The 17,078-nt window shown below is 32.7% G+C and overlaps 1 protein-coding gene across 1 annotated transcript in view; it reads left to right on the forward strand.

Annotated features, from left to right (window-relative positions):
- The window catches only part of LOC145671045 (ATP-dependent translocase ABCB1-like), a 124,155-nt gene that overhangs the window by 106,026 nt on the left and 1,051 nt on the right, over positions 1-17,078 (forward strand). Inside the window, exons 21-24 of the mRNA XM_081739726.1 lie at positions 7,201-7,357; positions 8,763-8,957; positions 10,239-10,448; positions 14,030-14,176. Coding sequence (XP_081595852.1) covers positions 7,201-7,357; positions 8,763-8,957; positions 10,239-10,448; positions 14,030-14,176 — 709 coding nt within the window. The remainder of the gene's footprint in view (positions 1-7,200; positions 7,358-8,762; positions 8,958-10,238; positions 10,449-14,029; positions 14,177-17,078) is intronic.

Consider the following 17,078-nt stretch of genomic DNA (forward strand, 5'->3'; position numbering starts at 1 on the left):
ACATGCTCGTATATTTTAAACCTTAACTATGGTAATGAATATAACAATTTTTATAAACAAACCACTAAATATGATTATAGAAAGGACATATTATAATTTCCACGTATTGGTATTTTTCTATTTAATTATTAAAATACCAGGTTATATTTATACACTAAAACGTGACTCACACTACAGAAAGGGAAGTAAAATTTTACTCATATTTTGAATTTAGGAAATCTTCCTCCATATGACTTTACAAAATGTATTTTGTACATAAACATTTTCCAGAAGGAATGCAGTGTTCTCACAACCACCGTTTCATTCGCACTTCACTGTAGTAAACATATGACAATTGAATTTCTATGTGACGCACACTACAGTTCACTTGTGACGCACACTACACTTCCTTCAATGACAACACTTAAATTTTCCTATTGCTTGGAATCTTATTGATTGTTTGAATTTGTTATTCATCGTACCTCGTACAACTGTGGAATGTATTTCCAAAACATGCTACTGCGGTAGCTCTGTTGGTACAGCGTTGGTTCGCAGTCGGGAGGTTGTGGGTTCGATACCGCTGCCGACCATTCTGACGGGTTTTTCTGCTCTTCCCTCAGTCCTACCAGGCAAACACCGTGATGGTACCTAGCAAATCCACTCTGGCCGACACTTTTCCAAATCCTTTCCTTAGTGTAAAATGGCCTCTGAGCCGTATCTGGTGTTCGTACGCATTTTTGTGATTCAATAAGCATATTGTTTCTTTTATTTTTTCAAATGCCTATCGATACCTGCAGTAGTTTCGTTTCAATAAGGTTTGTTAGAAACCAAAACGCACTTTTAAAAAATAGGAAACTGAGGTATATGTCGAAAGGTATTCGAGAAATGAAAGAGCAAACTAAAATATACTTATTGAGCGACCAAAAAAGGATTTAGCATGTTTCGGAAATGTGTAGTTTTCACTAAAATTTATTTGCATGATTATTGTGTTTTCCGGTACATTTTCTTTCAGGGAACCCCTGCTTGGCCTAGTGGCTAGCACGCTTGATTTCGGATAGCGTGGTCCCGGGTTCGATTCCCGGTGGGGGTACAGTTAAAGGACCAAAGCGGTTAGAAGTCCACTATAATCAGTAGGTCCACTTCGTCTTTAGCCTAGCAGGCATAACCGTGGGACGTTAAACTAAATCAACCCATTTTTTTCAGGATTTGAAAATAATTTGCCTGGTGACGCAGTATAAATGCATGCCATAAAAAATGGGTAGTTTATTCTATAGTTTTTTCATCACTTTCTTTAATGTTCCTGATTTTTTTCTCTTTCGTCACTTTGCCAGTCTCATCAGTAGTCTATTGTTGATAGGTGATTTCCATATTCGAGTCCATTGGCTGAGTAGGGTTGAGAAGCGAACCGAACTTTGGTAATTCACCACATTCTTGTCAAGTATGAAACATACAGGTCTCAGATTCATCGTCGCACACTACGAGACGAAATCAGATCATTTGTGCTGTTTGACAGAAATGAACATGAATTTAACAGTAATTTAACATTCTCGTGATTGATACACAGAAAGATTTGGTGGTGTTCGCGTTCAGCAGACGTGTTTTGGCCGAAGTTCACAGAATTTACATCTTCCAATCTCTGTATCAGGATTCTGTTTCTTGAACTGTTTCACCGAGTGTTAGGAACGAGTACCGTTTTTGAACTTTTAGTTTGCCGAATGAATCTCTGATGATTAAACAATCTCGAAGTCCTGATGCCTGGTAAGATATTGCATCGCTTAAATAAAACTGAATAACTGCTTCTTCAGTTGCCGTTTTTGATGAACTTTGATCTAGTGTCTTGGCTGGCTTTTTATTGTCGGGTACAAACTGTTCAAACAATTGTTTAACAGCAACCTTACGCTTGTTCGAACTATGAGGTACGCTTCTTTCAACTTTAGCCATAGCTTTCCCATATGAACAGCGAGATGAAAACACTTTGTTAGGTGAAGATGCACTGGTACTTGTTTATTTAACATAGCATCAATAGCTGTGCTTAATTTCTTTTTCTGGCGATATCGTCTCATTTCTTCCCTCTTCTTCTTTCGCATATGCTCCTTCTCTTCAATTGTAATATTTTTCTTTTTCCTTTCACGTCTAATTCTGTTTTTGAGTCTCTTTTCTTCGAAATTCGGCATTATTTCCGGACGCACGGAGCCTTTCTGTGCTCTGCTTTACGTTGTGCAGCAGTTTTCGCTATGCTTGAACGTGACACACATTACCCGTGACGCACACTACATACACTTCAGTAATTGTAAGTCTGTGTTTATTTGAGTTTCGAAATCAATATCACGGCAAATAGTTGCTCTATCTATCAAGAAGGAAAATTGAAAGTATTAAACCGTTACATGCAATAACTAACTTTCAGCAGGAAAAAATGTGTTTTTTACGTGACGCACACTACAGCACAAGGCCAGTTTTCTAATATGAAATATCACTTAAACAGCTGAAAGTAGACAACATTCGCATATGTAGTGATACACAATACGGTACTCTGCACTCAAAATTGTGAACACCTTTTTCTTCTCTTCTCAATAAAATGAATGATCGACAATTAAATGTCAGTCGAGATGCCTTTCAACTTGTCTCACAGAGCGGCCATTTTGAATCAGCACTGTTGTCAGTTCAGCACTTTACAAACTGCAGCAAATTATATAGCATTCATAATTTTAGACCTCAATCGAAGATATGGGTGACAAAAACAAGCGAAACACATAAGTTTAGAAAATACACTTTTGGTGTACATTTCCGTGGAATTACCCAAATCAAACTTGGACAACTTAAAAATAAATGAAACTGAACGAACATTTGTGCATTTAGAAAAGATCATAGGAAAATAGAGATAAACTAGTAAAAAAAAAGTAACAAACACGATAATCTTGCGAAATACTTACATGAAGATTTAGCAGTCATCACTTTCTTCCCTGAAGTATTAGAAAGAAGAAGATTCATTCCATTGTGATGTATATTCTGTATATTAGCTATATTGTCTTCACACATCCTTCAACAAAACTTCAGGGTACATTGTGTTTATAGTCCTTTAACTGAACTCTCAGATATCATTTTAACTGATATGTCCTCCATATTGAAAGTTAGTAACTACTGTTTCAAGCGTACACTGGGTTTACATTGCTATACATAAAATAAATATTTTTCGACCAACTTTGAGTTCCTTCTACCATGCCTCTTTAATGTTAAATTGCTTTTCGTTGTCTTCCTTCAGAATTTGTCATTTTTCTTTTTCCCCAAAGTGATATTATCTCCATGATCTTTTCTTGGTGTGACTAGAAAACTCTTGGTACATATTCCATAACTTTCACACACCTTATAAGAATAACAATACAGAGTGTTTCAAAACAAAACAACACCGACAACGTTTGGGAGTTGATTGCTGACACCAAGATAAAACAAAAGGTATAGACCACCATGGGTGCACAAATCCTTCTTTTCGGAGTTATAGGGTGCCGAAAACATGAATAAATGAACTTCAACGGTCCATAGCTCCAAAATTATGGAATTTACCGTAGTCGGGTCAAGACTTCACTTAGCATCTGGTATATGCCCTATCCAAATGTCTAAGTTCCACAGTCCTGCGGTACTTTCGCAACAATTTTTGTAGAGGTAGTTAGTGGGTATTTCAAATTATATACCCATAGCCAAACTCCTTCTATAAAGATTGTTGCGTGAGTTCCTTAGGATTCTGAAACATGTATTTTTGGGTCCATAGTTCCTAAGTAAGGTCTTGACCCTACTACGGTAGGTCCCATAGTTTTGGGACTTTGGACCTTTAAAGTTCATTTATTCATGATTTCGGCAGCCTATAACTCCGAAAGGAAGCATTTGTACAGTCCGAATGAAAAACCCTGCAACATGAGAATGTAAGTTTATTGTGAAACTACGCCTAATAGCGCAGGAAATCAACATAACGTCTAAGTGGCACGAATCACGCCACAGAAACCTCGTTGTCCTCCCCTGCACACTTATTTTGGAGCAAAAACCTTCGTCGTTTCACAATAAACTTACATTCTCATGTTGTAGGTCTTTTGCTGCGGACTGTACACCCAGGCTGGTCTATGCTTTTTGTCTTATCTTGGTGCCAGAAATCACCTCCTAAATGTTGGTGTTGTTTTGAAACATCCTGTATAACAAGTAAGGAAAGGCAAAATCAATTGCAGTAACTTGATTTAACTTTGATGATTGTGACATAATGCAATTTGGTTTAATATGTAAGTAATTATCAAATACCTCAATTTTATTTTTGACTACCAGACTGTGCCACTACAATAGAAGCTCAAATAAATTCCCTTTAAAAGTATGCTGACATACTTAGCTTTCGAATTTTACATCAAAATAACACCTATACATTTAATAAGACATCACTTAGTACTACGTTGTAATTCATTGTATCGTATATAATCTTTATCTTTTTATTGATTCATAGTATAATGATATTTGTGAAAATTCAACATCAAGTATGACATGTCTGAGTGGAGTGAATTTTGAACCATAGATTCGTTACATTACTTTACAGAAATGATTACAGCTTCTCAACAACTATATTTTCTATAGTAGCCTTTGATCGGTGCAGTAAATGTATGTATTAAATTTCACGGAGTTTTTGTGAATGCGGTGTTATACATTTCCTCAACTGTACATTTCTGACATAAATTCTATAGCGTAAAGGCTCCAAACAGCGCAATCAGAGCCTCGATGTGTCGTAGCACTCCTGAGGAAATCGTCTACCACAAGACATCGACACTGCAAGAGGACCATGGCGAACAAAGTACTGATAAATCATATCCCAAATGTTTGAAGGACTAACATCAGGTTACTATGCAGGCTACGCAAGCTGTAATACTCGTCTAGAGTTGTCTGAAGGAAGAATATTCTTTCGGCTTCTAGAACTTCCCTAAAGTACCGGTCGCTTTAAGATTGCCCTCAATACTTAACAAGCCAAATCTCGTATTATACCCGCTGTCGTCCCCCACAATCATATCTGCCGTTCGGCCGCAATGACACTCGACACTGCGCGCTAGCCAATAACGCGTATATGACCATAACTATTAGACAGGTTGGAGCAGGACTTGTCCAAAAGGATTATCGTTTGCCGCTAAGCACGGTAGCGATGATATTCTATTGTAGTCTGAGTTTTTGTGGTTCTGTGTCAATGGAACCTGACGTAAAGGCATTCGTGCCTTGTCCAGTGGTTAGCAGACGCCGCGAAACCGTCGATGCATACAAGTCCATTTTCGTCAGTGTGTTTCAACATTGAGGTACCACTGTGCAATATGCTATACTGACCGCCACGATCATACAGACAAAATGTTTGTAATCTTATGTAATGTTCATGGTAGGCGATCCATATCTGATCATCGCTGGGCACAGTTTTGTTCTGTCTATTGCTTCCATACATTCATCACTGCCGTGACGTGCACTGTACTCGCACCGATTTTATAGTAGACCGAAATCAGTCGTTTGTTTATATTTGCACTTTTTGAGGTCAACGATGCGACATCAAAGGGCGCAAATGCTTGCACGGTCTGTTCGCTTGTTCACGTTCTCCTGATTGCTACGTAAACCTCCTTTTCGCTGTATTATTTGGAGCACCAAACCAAGGGCGCTGCTGGGCTCATACATGTGCCATACCACTGAAATTGTACTGAAATTGTAATCTATCACTCCCTGCCGTACAAACTATGTGATTTTGAATGGATTTCTGTTATTCCTTTTTGATGTTGCAATTTTTATTTCATAAACAACAAGATATAATTCTAACTTGCTTAATTTATAGTAACTGATTTTTCATTTTATCTTTGGTAAAAATGACTGCATTTTGTCGTCGAAATGTTCGATTAAAACTTTCTTAACTGTTTTCAAGGAATTACAAATAAAATATTTTATTTTAAATATGGCAGTGGCTGTATGATTATGATTCATTCCTTCGACGCAGGAAATCCTGGTTCGATTTCCGGTGGGAGCTTATGTGGTTCGGATCTCACATGAAACCGTAGATCCATATCTCATATAGTTTTGTTGCCGAAAGGGACGTTAAACTTCAAACCAACAACATAAAAATTCTTTTATCTTTTCATTTTTGAATTTACTAATCTTTGGGTTAAAGCTTTTTTTTTTTTTTAAAAAAAAATAGCCTTTGGATTTCTTTTCCGTTTGTCTTTAAAAGTATGTGATATTTCTCTTTTATTATCACTAGTTTTAACTACGTTATAAATTGAGTTGAGTTGATTTTGAGTTTTACGTCCCGTTCAGCAGCGAGGCTATATGAGACGTGGACCTACTGATTAACGTGGAATCCGAACCACATGAGCTCCCGCCGGGAATCGAACCCGGGCCTCCCACGCCAAAGGCGCGTACGCTAACCGCTTAGCCACGGAGGAGCTCCTACGTTATAAATTGAGTATATACCTTAAAATACTCTTTCTATTGCATTCTTGTTGAAAAAATCCTAGACATTCACTTTTCTTTTTTTAAAAAAGTCCCTTACTCTTCTCCATAAATGGAAATAACTCTAACAAATATAAATCTTTGACTCCTTAAAATCTTTATTTTAATCATAAAAAATAAACTTCACCAAAAATCTATCGTAATTTATCAGATTCAGTGTAGCTGTAATGGGTCAAGTTTATGTAAAGAGCCAAATGTTTCTCACATCTCAAGTTTGTGTGTCAACATAATCATTTTATCTTTTTACTTGTATATTAAAGACAATTATCTCTGAATGTTTGAAGAATTTGTTTTCCTTAGTTAGAATTGAGTTGTTTGTTGTTTTCTTGTATATTGTTATCTTTCTCCAATGCACTAACTGCTATCACACTAAGTTGGTAAATATACTACTATATTGGTAAATAAGTTGTTAGTTACATTATAAACATAACGGCCAGAAACTTGTGAAAGTGCGCATTATAACTTTTTTTAAAGTGAGAATTGAAAATTTTAACTGAAAGTGTATTGTTTTATATAAAGTATAACACATTTTTGGATAAGTCTACCTGGTTTCATTCAGTATGTGTCATAAACGTACTTTAGTTTATTCTGTTTAAGCTAGAATATTAAATCACTTTACAAACGGTTACAATAAATGTCCTTTTAAAGAATAGTAGGTGGCCATGTCATTTTAAACACGACAACATTTAATTTTCCAAACGAATTTCTTTGTTATTTTTACAGAGTCGTAGAAGCTCTTATTTTGGGAACCTGGATGGTGGGACAAGCTCTAACATTTTCACCAAATTATCTAAAAGCAAAAATATCTGCTGCTAGACTTCAACGTATTCTAAGTCGAAAGCCACAAATATATAGTCCAACCCATCAAATATGGCAATGGGTAAATATGAGTCTTTTTATTACAAATGTCGTAATATTTTCTTATTATTGGGTATTCATACGTCAGCTTTGAATGTTAACCCATAATCAAATTCATAATTGCATTATGTATTTATCTCATCGTTGAATGCGAATTCTTTTGTAAATGTGTATCAGTAATTCTTTACTTGAAGTTACTTATACTAGATAAAATGCAAAGATTGTACAGTATAATTAATATTTAAGTTAATTTTATCTTTTCATATAAGTAAATAAAATTAGATGAAATCATTTAGTTTTACATTCCTCGGTTATACCCTTTAGGGTAAACTAGACGGATAAGTGAATAATTATGGAAGAACTATGTTCAGATACACATGGAGATGAGATGTTTCATTTCCAAAACAGATTAAGAAGTAAGGTGTATTGGTTTGACTTGTGCCAAAAGCATTAACACTTTCTCTATCCTTATCTAAATTTTTGCCACTAAAATCTAATCTTTAAAGCGCGAGTACACATAGTAATTCAAAGGAAACGGTAGAAATTGGTCAAAAGAAAGTGTATCGCATACCACGCTGACGACATCAGACCGTATACATCGTTAATGACCCGTCAGAAATTGAAAGAACGTGTTTGAGAAGTTTTAATGCATCCATCATATAGCGCTGACCTGGCACGGTCAAATTATCATTTATTTCGGTCTCTGCAGAACTCCCTGAATGGTATTATGTTAGTTGAAAAAGAGGCCTGTGAAAATCAGATGTCACAATTTTCTTTTACCAGAAATCACAGACGTTCTGAGACGATGGAAAAACGGTGTTGCTCGAAAGATGGCAGAAGGTGATCGAACAAAATGGTGGATATATGATTTCATAATATTATTTACAAATCATAATAAATCTCAATTTTGACCTCCAAAGGCTCAATACCTTTTAGACAACCTGATATAAAAGTACATATACTCGTAGAATTGAAAAAAGAAAAAAGAAAGATAAATGTACAGAAGGTTGGTATTAGTGTATAAGACAATGCTTAATATACACACATTACTTTACAGGAAAATAAAAAAATAAAAAGAACATTATGTATAATAGTAAAATAGAACAATATCTTACACATAATATTTGATACACAATTTTAGATATAATAGATATGGTAGTGAAAATCAACTTCTGTATTGTCTTCAGTCACATTATTACAGCTTCGACAAGTTCAAAACAGAGGTGAATTCGTATGTATGTAAGTTCTTGATTTTACCGATTTTACATTATAAAATGACACTCTATTCCTTAAATAGGTTTTGTTAATATTAATATTTATCATGCATTATATATTCATAATTGTCTCTTATGGCACTCACCAATTTAAACAAGATAATCAATTGAGATATTTATATTAAAATTAATTCTATTGTTCCTTGCGTTTAGAGAGCAGAAGGAAATATCAGGTTCAAGGACGTTAACTTTCATAATCCTTCACATCCATCAACACAGATCTTACAGAAATTCAATTTTGAGGCGAAACCTGGACAACTAGTAGCAATTGTTGGGATCCCAGGTTGCGGAAAATCAGCATGTCTGCAATTACTTGAAAGATTTTACGATCCTACATCAGGTTCTGTGGTAAGTTGACTGTATCATTTTTGTGAAATGTCTATTCTTTGTTTTCTCTTTAAATCTGATAAACATAGTATATTATTTCCAAAATTGGCATTCCTTAACTATTTATAGTTATAGTTCAATATATATAGTTGCGTGATTAACATGAATAAAACTTGTATTGCTAGTCTACTAAATGGAACATGTACAAAAGATCGTGTACTATTACAGGATGCATCATTTACAGGACGAATAGGCGTATAAAATAAACTCTAGCTACTCACTTTTGATCCAAAAGTCTTCTATTGTACTTAAAGTAACTTGTTTTTATAAGGGAACTGGAAATAAAGATTTGAAGACGAGAAAGAAGCCTTCTTTTTATACAATTCTAACTTCGACATGTAAGACGATATAGTTCAGGAATATTTGCTTTCAGTACACGTTTTTTAAAATGTACATAATAATGTGTAATGAAGAAAAAATTTAATATACAGTTGTTCTCAAAGAAACACCTGGACACTCATTTCTCTTTAAAAATGCTTGGTAAGGGAGAGAGAGAGTAGGTTGAAAGATATAACTCTGTTAGGAAACAAACCATACAAGGTAGACAAAAACATTTTTTTTTTTACTGGAAATTACCAAGCACCGCGAATATCTTGGAAACGAATTATCCAAGATACGTGGCTGTCAAAAATTATTGGAAAGGCCTTAATCGAGCAATGGATCAACAATTGTTGATAATGGTACGTATACTTTTCAAGTACAAATAACTCTTACCACTACGCTCATGTGAACCTAGTCCTCATTTTTGATAGCTGAGTATTTGAGACTAAGAAATAAACGTTTATATCTTGTTCTGAGAGATATTTAACCCATCAGCTGTAAGAATTTCTTAAAAAAAAAAGTTAAAAATTTACTTTTCTTATGTATAACTGGGTAAAATTCACTGTTATGTATGGGTATAACAAACGGTTCTAGCGAACTGGCTGAATAGCACCACTCGTCTTTTGGTTCTGACAATGCAGCTTTTTAAAATATTTTAAAAATTTATAAAACTACATCTGATATGAATATTAATCTTGAAATGAAAATTAACAATAAACTACTCCCAATATTTTATTTAACAACGCATATAAAGTAAACACAACTAAAATTTAAAACCATAATTTATCATTGTCTATAGATCTGTTATAAACACTAATAGAAAAGAAAGGAAAAGAATAGCTATATAGTATATAGTGTTAAAAGTAAAAAGTTTAAAAAAAAAGAACATAAAGACAATGTAGATCTCTTTTATTTTCTCAGATGTTGGATGAAAGGAACGTCGCTTCGCTAAACTTACCAACTTTAAGAGCTCAGTTAGGGTTGGTTACTTCTGATCCACAATTTTTTAACAACAAAACTGTTGCGGAAAATATAGCCTATGGTGATAACACAAGGGAGATTTTGATGGATGATGTCATAATGGCAGCCAAAGAAGCAAGTATTCATGACTACATCATCACTCTTTCAGAGGTACAGTAAGTCATTAAAACAAGTATCTATATTAAGATTATTTTAAACGCTCATCTTAAACTATTTTCTTTAAAGAGTAAAAATAAATTTTCAAAAACCTTTGGTACATACTTAACCGAAGTGGCTAATGTTCCTAATATCAATTACTAAATCATTCGTCTCACTTCCTTTGAACTTTGATTCCTGAATAATCTTTTTATTTCCAATCTTTGGTTCCTCATTAGTTACGAAGGATAAAAGTTGGTTAAATATATAATATATATGTAGAATATATAGAGCTTCACTACAGAAAAACAGTGTAAGAACACTTTGTACTGTAGAATTTGAAATAACTAAAATGCTACCCTTGAGTGTGTGCTTATAAGAAAAAACAAACAAATTCTATTCATCTGTTTATTGCTAAGCCATTTCTGGAATATTGCTTGATCTTAGTTTAATTATTTTTCTAAATCAAAATTAATCAAACTATCGTATAAATAAAACTTGCATTTAATTTCCACATGTTAATTTGTGTTGTCTAAATGTCCTTTCCTAAAGTAGGTTCTACCTTGCTTACCTGACGCAGCTTTACGTGACTAGAAACAAGTAACGCTTCCTAACTGTAAAATGAATTTAGACAACCTGAAAACTGGATTTAGTAGACTCCCATTGGAGCATACACACCCTTTTGGATAATGGTAACTGGATGAACTCATAAGCACGATTGACCGAAACCCATCTACCAGTTATATCTATTGATGGAAGGAATTATCCCAGTGATTCGGAGTGTACTGGCATCTCCAGTATCATCACCGAAGCACTACGGCAAGCTCATATAACTCCTATTCGGGAGTGAGATAAACCTCTCCTCTTCCGGTATATATAACAGATTTCTCTTTATGAAATCGCTGGTCCGCTATGATTTCAAAACAAATGTATCGAAAAGAAATTGCAAATTATGGTAATAAGAAGTAAGGGATACCACCTACACAAGAAATGAGTATTGTTCTTTATTACATATGTATCACCTACAGCTACATAGTACATGATATTCACCTAAGGCATGTACCGAATTACATCTGTCATTTTTAAATTGATACCTTTATTACGCACTGTACAAGTTTATGTTTTACATGTATTGATAGCATGTACACTAACTTAGAAACTGATATCCTTTTCATTGTTTTATGTTGCAGGGTACAGATACAGCAATGAATTAAAGAGATCGCCAAACTAACAAACATTTACCAAACTAAATGAAAATAAAAGATTAGTGATACCAGACCTTAGTATTCACATTTTTGGAGCTCATCACTGTATGGAAAAGAGTCTTATTTTTCAAAACCGATTTTTGAAAATTTTCACAGCTAATCTTCAAGTTCAACTAAACTCAAATTTCAGCCATAACAAGTTCTGTTGTTATTCTGCTTCTATCATCTGATCATAAAGCTCTCATTACACTAAACGCTCGTTAGCATTCGTAAATAATATAACGAGAAAATACTGCATAATTTTTAACAAGTATGGTGCATCTGTTTTCCCAAAATTTCAGTCAATAATTTTTCCAATATCATCCTTCTTACCTTGATATTATGGATTTCAAAACAGTAAACTCATTATACACTTCATTTCCATCGAAACTAAGTTTGAGTTCATCTCCACCACTGTTAAAGACATTGTTAGTCCCACGCTATAATACAGGCGTAACAATGAAAAAGAATTTAAATTTAGTTCTTTTGTTACAATAAAAATATAATGTTTCTAAATAACTAACTAGTACAACTACAGGAGTATATAATAAAGCATAAATGGTACAGATAATTAATTTAAGTAATTTAATATTTAAGCCCGTACAATTACTTCATTAGCTCTAGACCAGAGGTTATCAATCTTTTCCACTGACCTACCACCAAAGCATATTAATTATTAATACCATCATAAATTGTACGTACTACCCACAGCGGCTCGCGTGCCACAGGTTCAAAAATCCTGCTCTATACTCAAAGAATGGATTTCAAACCTGTGCCAGGAGACCTATCAACCATATTGGTGGCTCAAATGATAGAGCGTTCACCTGGCAACGTCCCCATCATTTAGGGCTTCGAATTCCTGCCATTCCAGCCATTAATGTGCTATTTGTTATTTCAACATTGTCCCATTCCCAATGGTAATATGAAAATGCATATATAAAGTTAATACTTTTCTTAACCTTTTCCTCCACTTTGTAGAATAAGCACTAAACATTTGTTTAACATAAAGTAAATTAAGACAAAGTTGACAAAATTGAATATTATGCCTCTAAATTTTTATTTTTACTTCGGAATTAATGAAGTATGCTTTAGTTCTTGCGAATGGCAGGGTATTTACTTAACGTGAAAGAAAAAAAATAAGATGTTTATATTTTCCTTATTAACAAACCACTATAAGCAATATTTTTTCTATACAGAATTACTTGTTCACTAACATAAATAAGTTTATGGAACAGTATTACTACATCACTACATTATTAACAATTAGAATTCTTTGAACGATAAAAACTTAATGTTTACGTCGTAAGAAATAATTCTGTTGCTCTAAGAATGTATTAAATGTAGTAGTCTAATATTAAATATTCATTTGTAGGTGGGAGTTAAATCACAGTTGTGTCTTAATTTTTTACTCTTGGTTTGAAGAAGAGGAAAGAAAAGTTTTCTAACTGCGAATTTAAATATAAAATAACACTCAATAAAATAACACTAATATAACACTCAATAACCAACTCTACCATTCATAAAAAAAAAAAGTTATTACTAGGACATACCGGTACACAAACTAAGCTTTGACAGAGGAACCAAGAACTCCTATTAAGTTGTTGCCAAATATTCACAAAGGAAACGACCATTTTCACTGCATACAAGATTAATGAGACAGTCTTGCCTACAGTGCTTAAGTTAGTACACAGACAAATACACATCTACACAAACATATTCTTTAAATACACATTAAACAAATATTTTAAATTAAAGTTCTTGTTCCTGTTGAATGTCTGTGATTACTTTAATATATGTTTTACCAACAGTCAATTGGTAAAGTTCAGTTGCCTCTATAGGAGAACTATGTCAAACCTCCCGCAGATTTTAAGCTACATCGAAAAGAGTACTCCATAGAGATAAAGGAGCCGCGGTTGCTCAGTGGTAGAGCGTTTACCCCTGGTGCATGGGGCCCTTGATTCGATCCCAGCAAGTGCCAAGTGAGCTTTGTGCGTAGATTTTCTCGGGGTTCTCCCGTTGCATTCCACTTTCTTCATTCCAGCATTTCATTTATTTCTCATCATCACCGTCTCCTTTAGCCTAGCCGACATAGCTGAAGGATGTAAAACTTAAAGATTTCATTTTATTTTTGCATAGAGATAAGTTGACATGGTGAATACTTGGGCTCGATACTCGCTCCGTTTAAATAGTATGTGATACCTCTAGTTTAAAGCAGTTAAAGTTGGGATCTACGTTCACTATGATGTTCCTAATTTTACACTCGTCCGATTGAATTATTTTCCCACGCAACGATGGCTTTGTACTTGTTGCTAAGTCTACTATTGTCTCTAACCTGTCGATCTTTCATTCCAGGGCTATTATACAATTGTAGAAAACAACTGTTTAAATATTGGCTTACCACGGAGACAAAAATTGGCACTAGCAAGAGCACTTATAAGGGATCCCAGAGTTCTTCTTATTGAATTCAATGCGAAAACGGCAGATAGAGAAGCAGTCAGGGTAAGAATATAATTTTTTCTACTGATATCTATAGACAGAGATGATATTAAAACTTAACAATGATATTTTTTAAAGTTAAGATATATCTTTGAATAATATATTAGAAGTATCCTATTTTCAACTTATTTTTTTGTAATATTTAGTTAGTTATATTTAAAACAAAATAACAACTTATGGATTATTATATTGAAATAATAATAATTTTATTTATTTATGTATTGATGAAAGTGGCATCGCAGTCAAACCCTTGAATTGATCACATAAAAGAAAAAATATATATGAATAAAGAAGTCATGAGAAGTATATTACAAAAAAAGTAAAAAAAAAAATAATAAAACATGCAAGAAGCAACAGAAAGTAATAATCTATAAGAAACAAAATTTCTGTAAATTTTAACAATACAATATACTGAGTTGGTACAGAATTGTCCAAAAACAAAAACTGTATACTACTTTCATGCATGATTTAAATTACATTTTTTTTACAATAATTCTTTATTCTGTACTCATTATTCAGGAAAATAATATAGAAATAAAAACCTTCAATTGATCAGATCAGAATAAGAAAAAGATAAACGAGTAAATAATAATAATAATAATAATAATAATAATAATAATAATAATAATAATAATAATAATAATAATAATAATAATAATAATAATAATAATTATTATTATTATTATTATTATTATTATTATTATTATTATTATTATTATTATTATTATTATTATTATTATTATTATTATTATTATTATTATTATTATTATTATTATGGAAAATAATCCATAAAATTTAAAAACATAAAATAATAAGTAGCACAACACAACTTATGTAGAAATGTATACAATATACTTGAATACATAGAATTGTCCGCCACCCCCACCCCAAAGAAAAAAAGATTACTTATTCATTGGTAATACTCTTGAGATATTGAATTTTAATTTGAGGAAATTGTTTTAAAAAATATCAAATATTAAAGGTTTCTTTTTGAGTTGGAAAACTTTTATATTATATATTGGAGTACCCACCAAAATATAGTTACAGGAAAAAAGTTAAAAAATTTCTAGGGTTATAAGATGGAATTCTGATGTACAACAAATTAATGAGATCAATCTTACCATGAATTATACTGTGAATAAATTTAATCTACTGTAAATTTCTTCTTTCAACGAGGGAAATTAATTGTTTCAAAAGAGTAGCATTGTAGGTTAAGGTATTAAATTTCAATTTAAATCGAAGCCAAGCCAAAAACGAAATTTGAATAACTTCAATAGCTTGGAAGATTGAGATCAAATTCCTATGCCATTTCAAAGCAGCATATTTTAAGTGGAATCTAACATAAGCACAATATACAACTTTACAGATTAAAATATCTTTGGAGTCTTCTAAAATCCATTTGATAAGGCTCAAGATCTTATCAAATGTTTTCAAGTACTGATTCTTGAGACTTTAGTTGATGTTCTTGTATGTTGATGATCTGTATTCCTAGACCAATTTCTAACATAATAAATTTCACTAACATTTTTATTAATAGGCCAGCTTACTCGAGTTTAACTTCTCTTTTTAGTACCTAAGCTATATGAGACGAAATCTATTGCTTTAAGTGTGATCCTATCCACTGCTCTGGCTTGAATCCGAGGCAGACATGCACCACCATCGAGGTAGTATTTCTTCATATATAAAACGCATAGTTGGAAAAATTAATGAAAAAATCATCGGAATGTAAAATTTGAAAGTTAATCGGTTATAATGTATAAATAAAATGGTAACTATACAATGAGAATTATTTTGAGTTAGGAAAGTTGGTATAAAATTTAATGTGTAAAATTAAAGGTATGGAAAAGTTAATTAATTTTTATGAAAAGTTACGTTTCTCAAACAAAACTGATAATTACTAAAAATAAAATAAAAATTTCCTAAATTGAGAAAATAATCAACGAAATTACGTATTTTCAGTATGATAATTTGCATATCTGTTAGTTCTACAAGGAACATCATTTTCAGATTTTATATTTATATAAAATGTAAGTTAGTAATAATGAAAATTATATATTAATGAAAATTATATACCGTGTCCAAGTAATGCCAAATATCAGATAATCTTCAATAATAATATAATATAATAATCTTCAAGAATAATGATTTCGTCGTTATAAAGCCCATAGGTTCATGATCCAGATTTCAAAAAAAGGTTGAGTCATTTTGGAACAAGGGGCTTATATTAATCCATTTTTGTAACGTCCATGACTCAGGTTTCAAGAAAAGCTAGGTTCATTTAGGGGCAAAGGGCTTACATTAATCCATTTTTGTAACACTCATAGCCCAGATTTCAAGAAAAGTTGGGGTCATTTTTGGACAAGAGGTTTACATCGATTCATTTTTGTAGTGGAACTGCCCGTGATTTTTTTTTTTTTAGATAAACCATAAAAGAAATTCTTGCAAAAATTCCATTTCAAGTGGTTGTCGAAAAAAAATAACAATTAATTTCAAATTGTTTTGAATTTATTAATGGTTATCAATTAAAATTAACTCCTGCAAAATTTAATTGGTAAAATTAAAAATTAACAAAATTTTAACTGATTAATTTAATTGTTAACTTTTTAACCAATTAGTTACAAGCCTAATAAAATGAGACAAATGTACCTTTATTGTGCTATCCATAATAGGTTATATCTCAAATAACTATTGTAAATTACATAAATCTGAGAGTTTTTTTTTTTTTTTTTTGAGTAAATTAGGGTAAACTCAGTTTGTGTAGACCGCCATGGCTCAGTGGTAAAGGATCTCTGGTGCTCGCGGTCCCTGATTCGATCCCAGCTAGCGCCAACTTGACTTTGTGGTGGACAAACACCGTGTGAGTGGGTTTTCTCGGGTTTTTCCTGTTTCCTTCCACTTTATTCAT

This window comes from Thermobia domestica, chromosome 15 (genome assembly GCF_964235325.1).
Source record: "Thermobia domestica chromosome 15, izTheDome1.hap1.1, whole genome shotgun sequence".
In the NCBI taxonomy this organism is placed as follows: Eukaryota; Metazoa; Arthropoda; class Insecta; order Zygentoma; family Lepismatidae; genus Thermobia; species Thermobia domestica.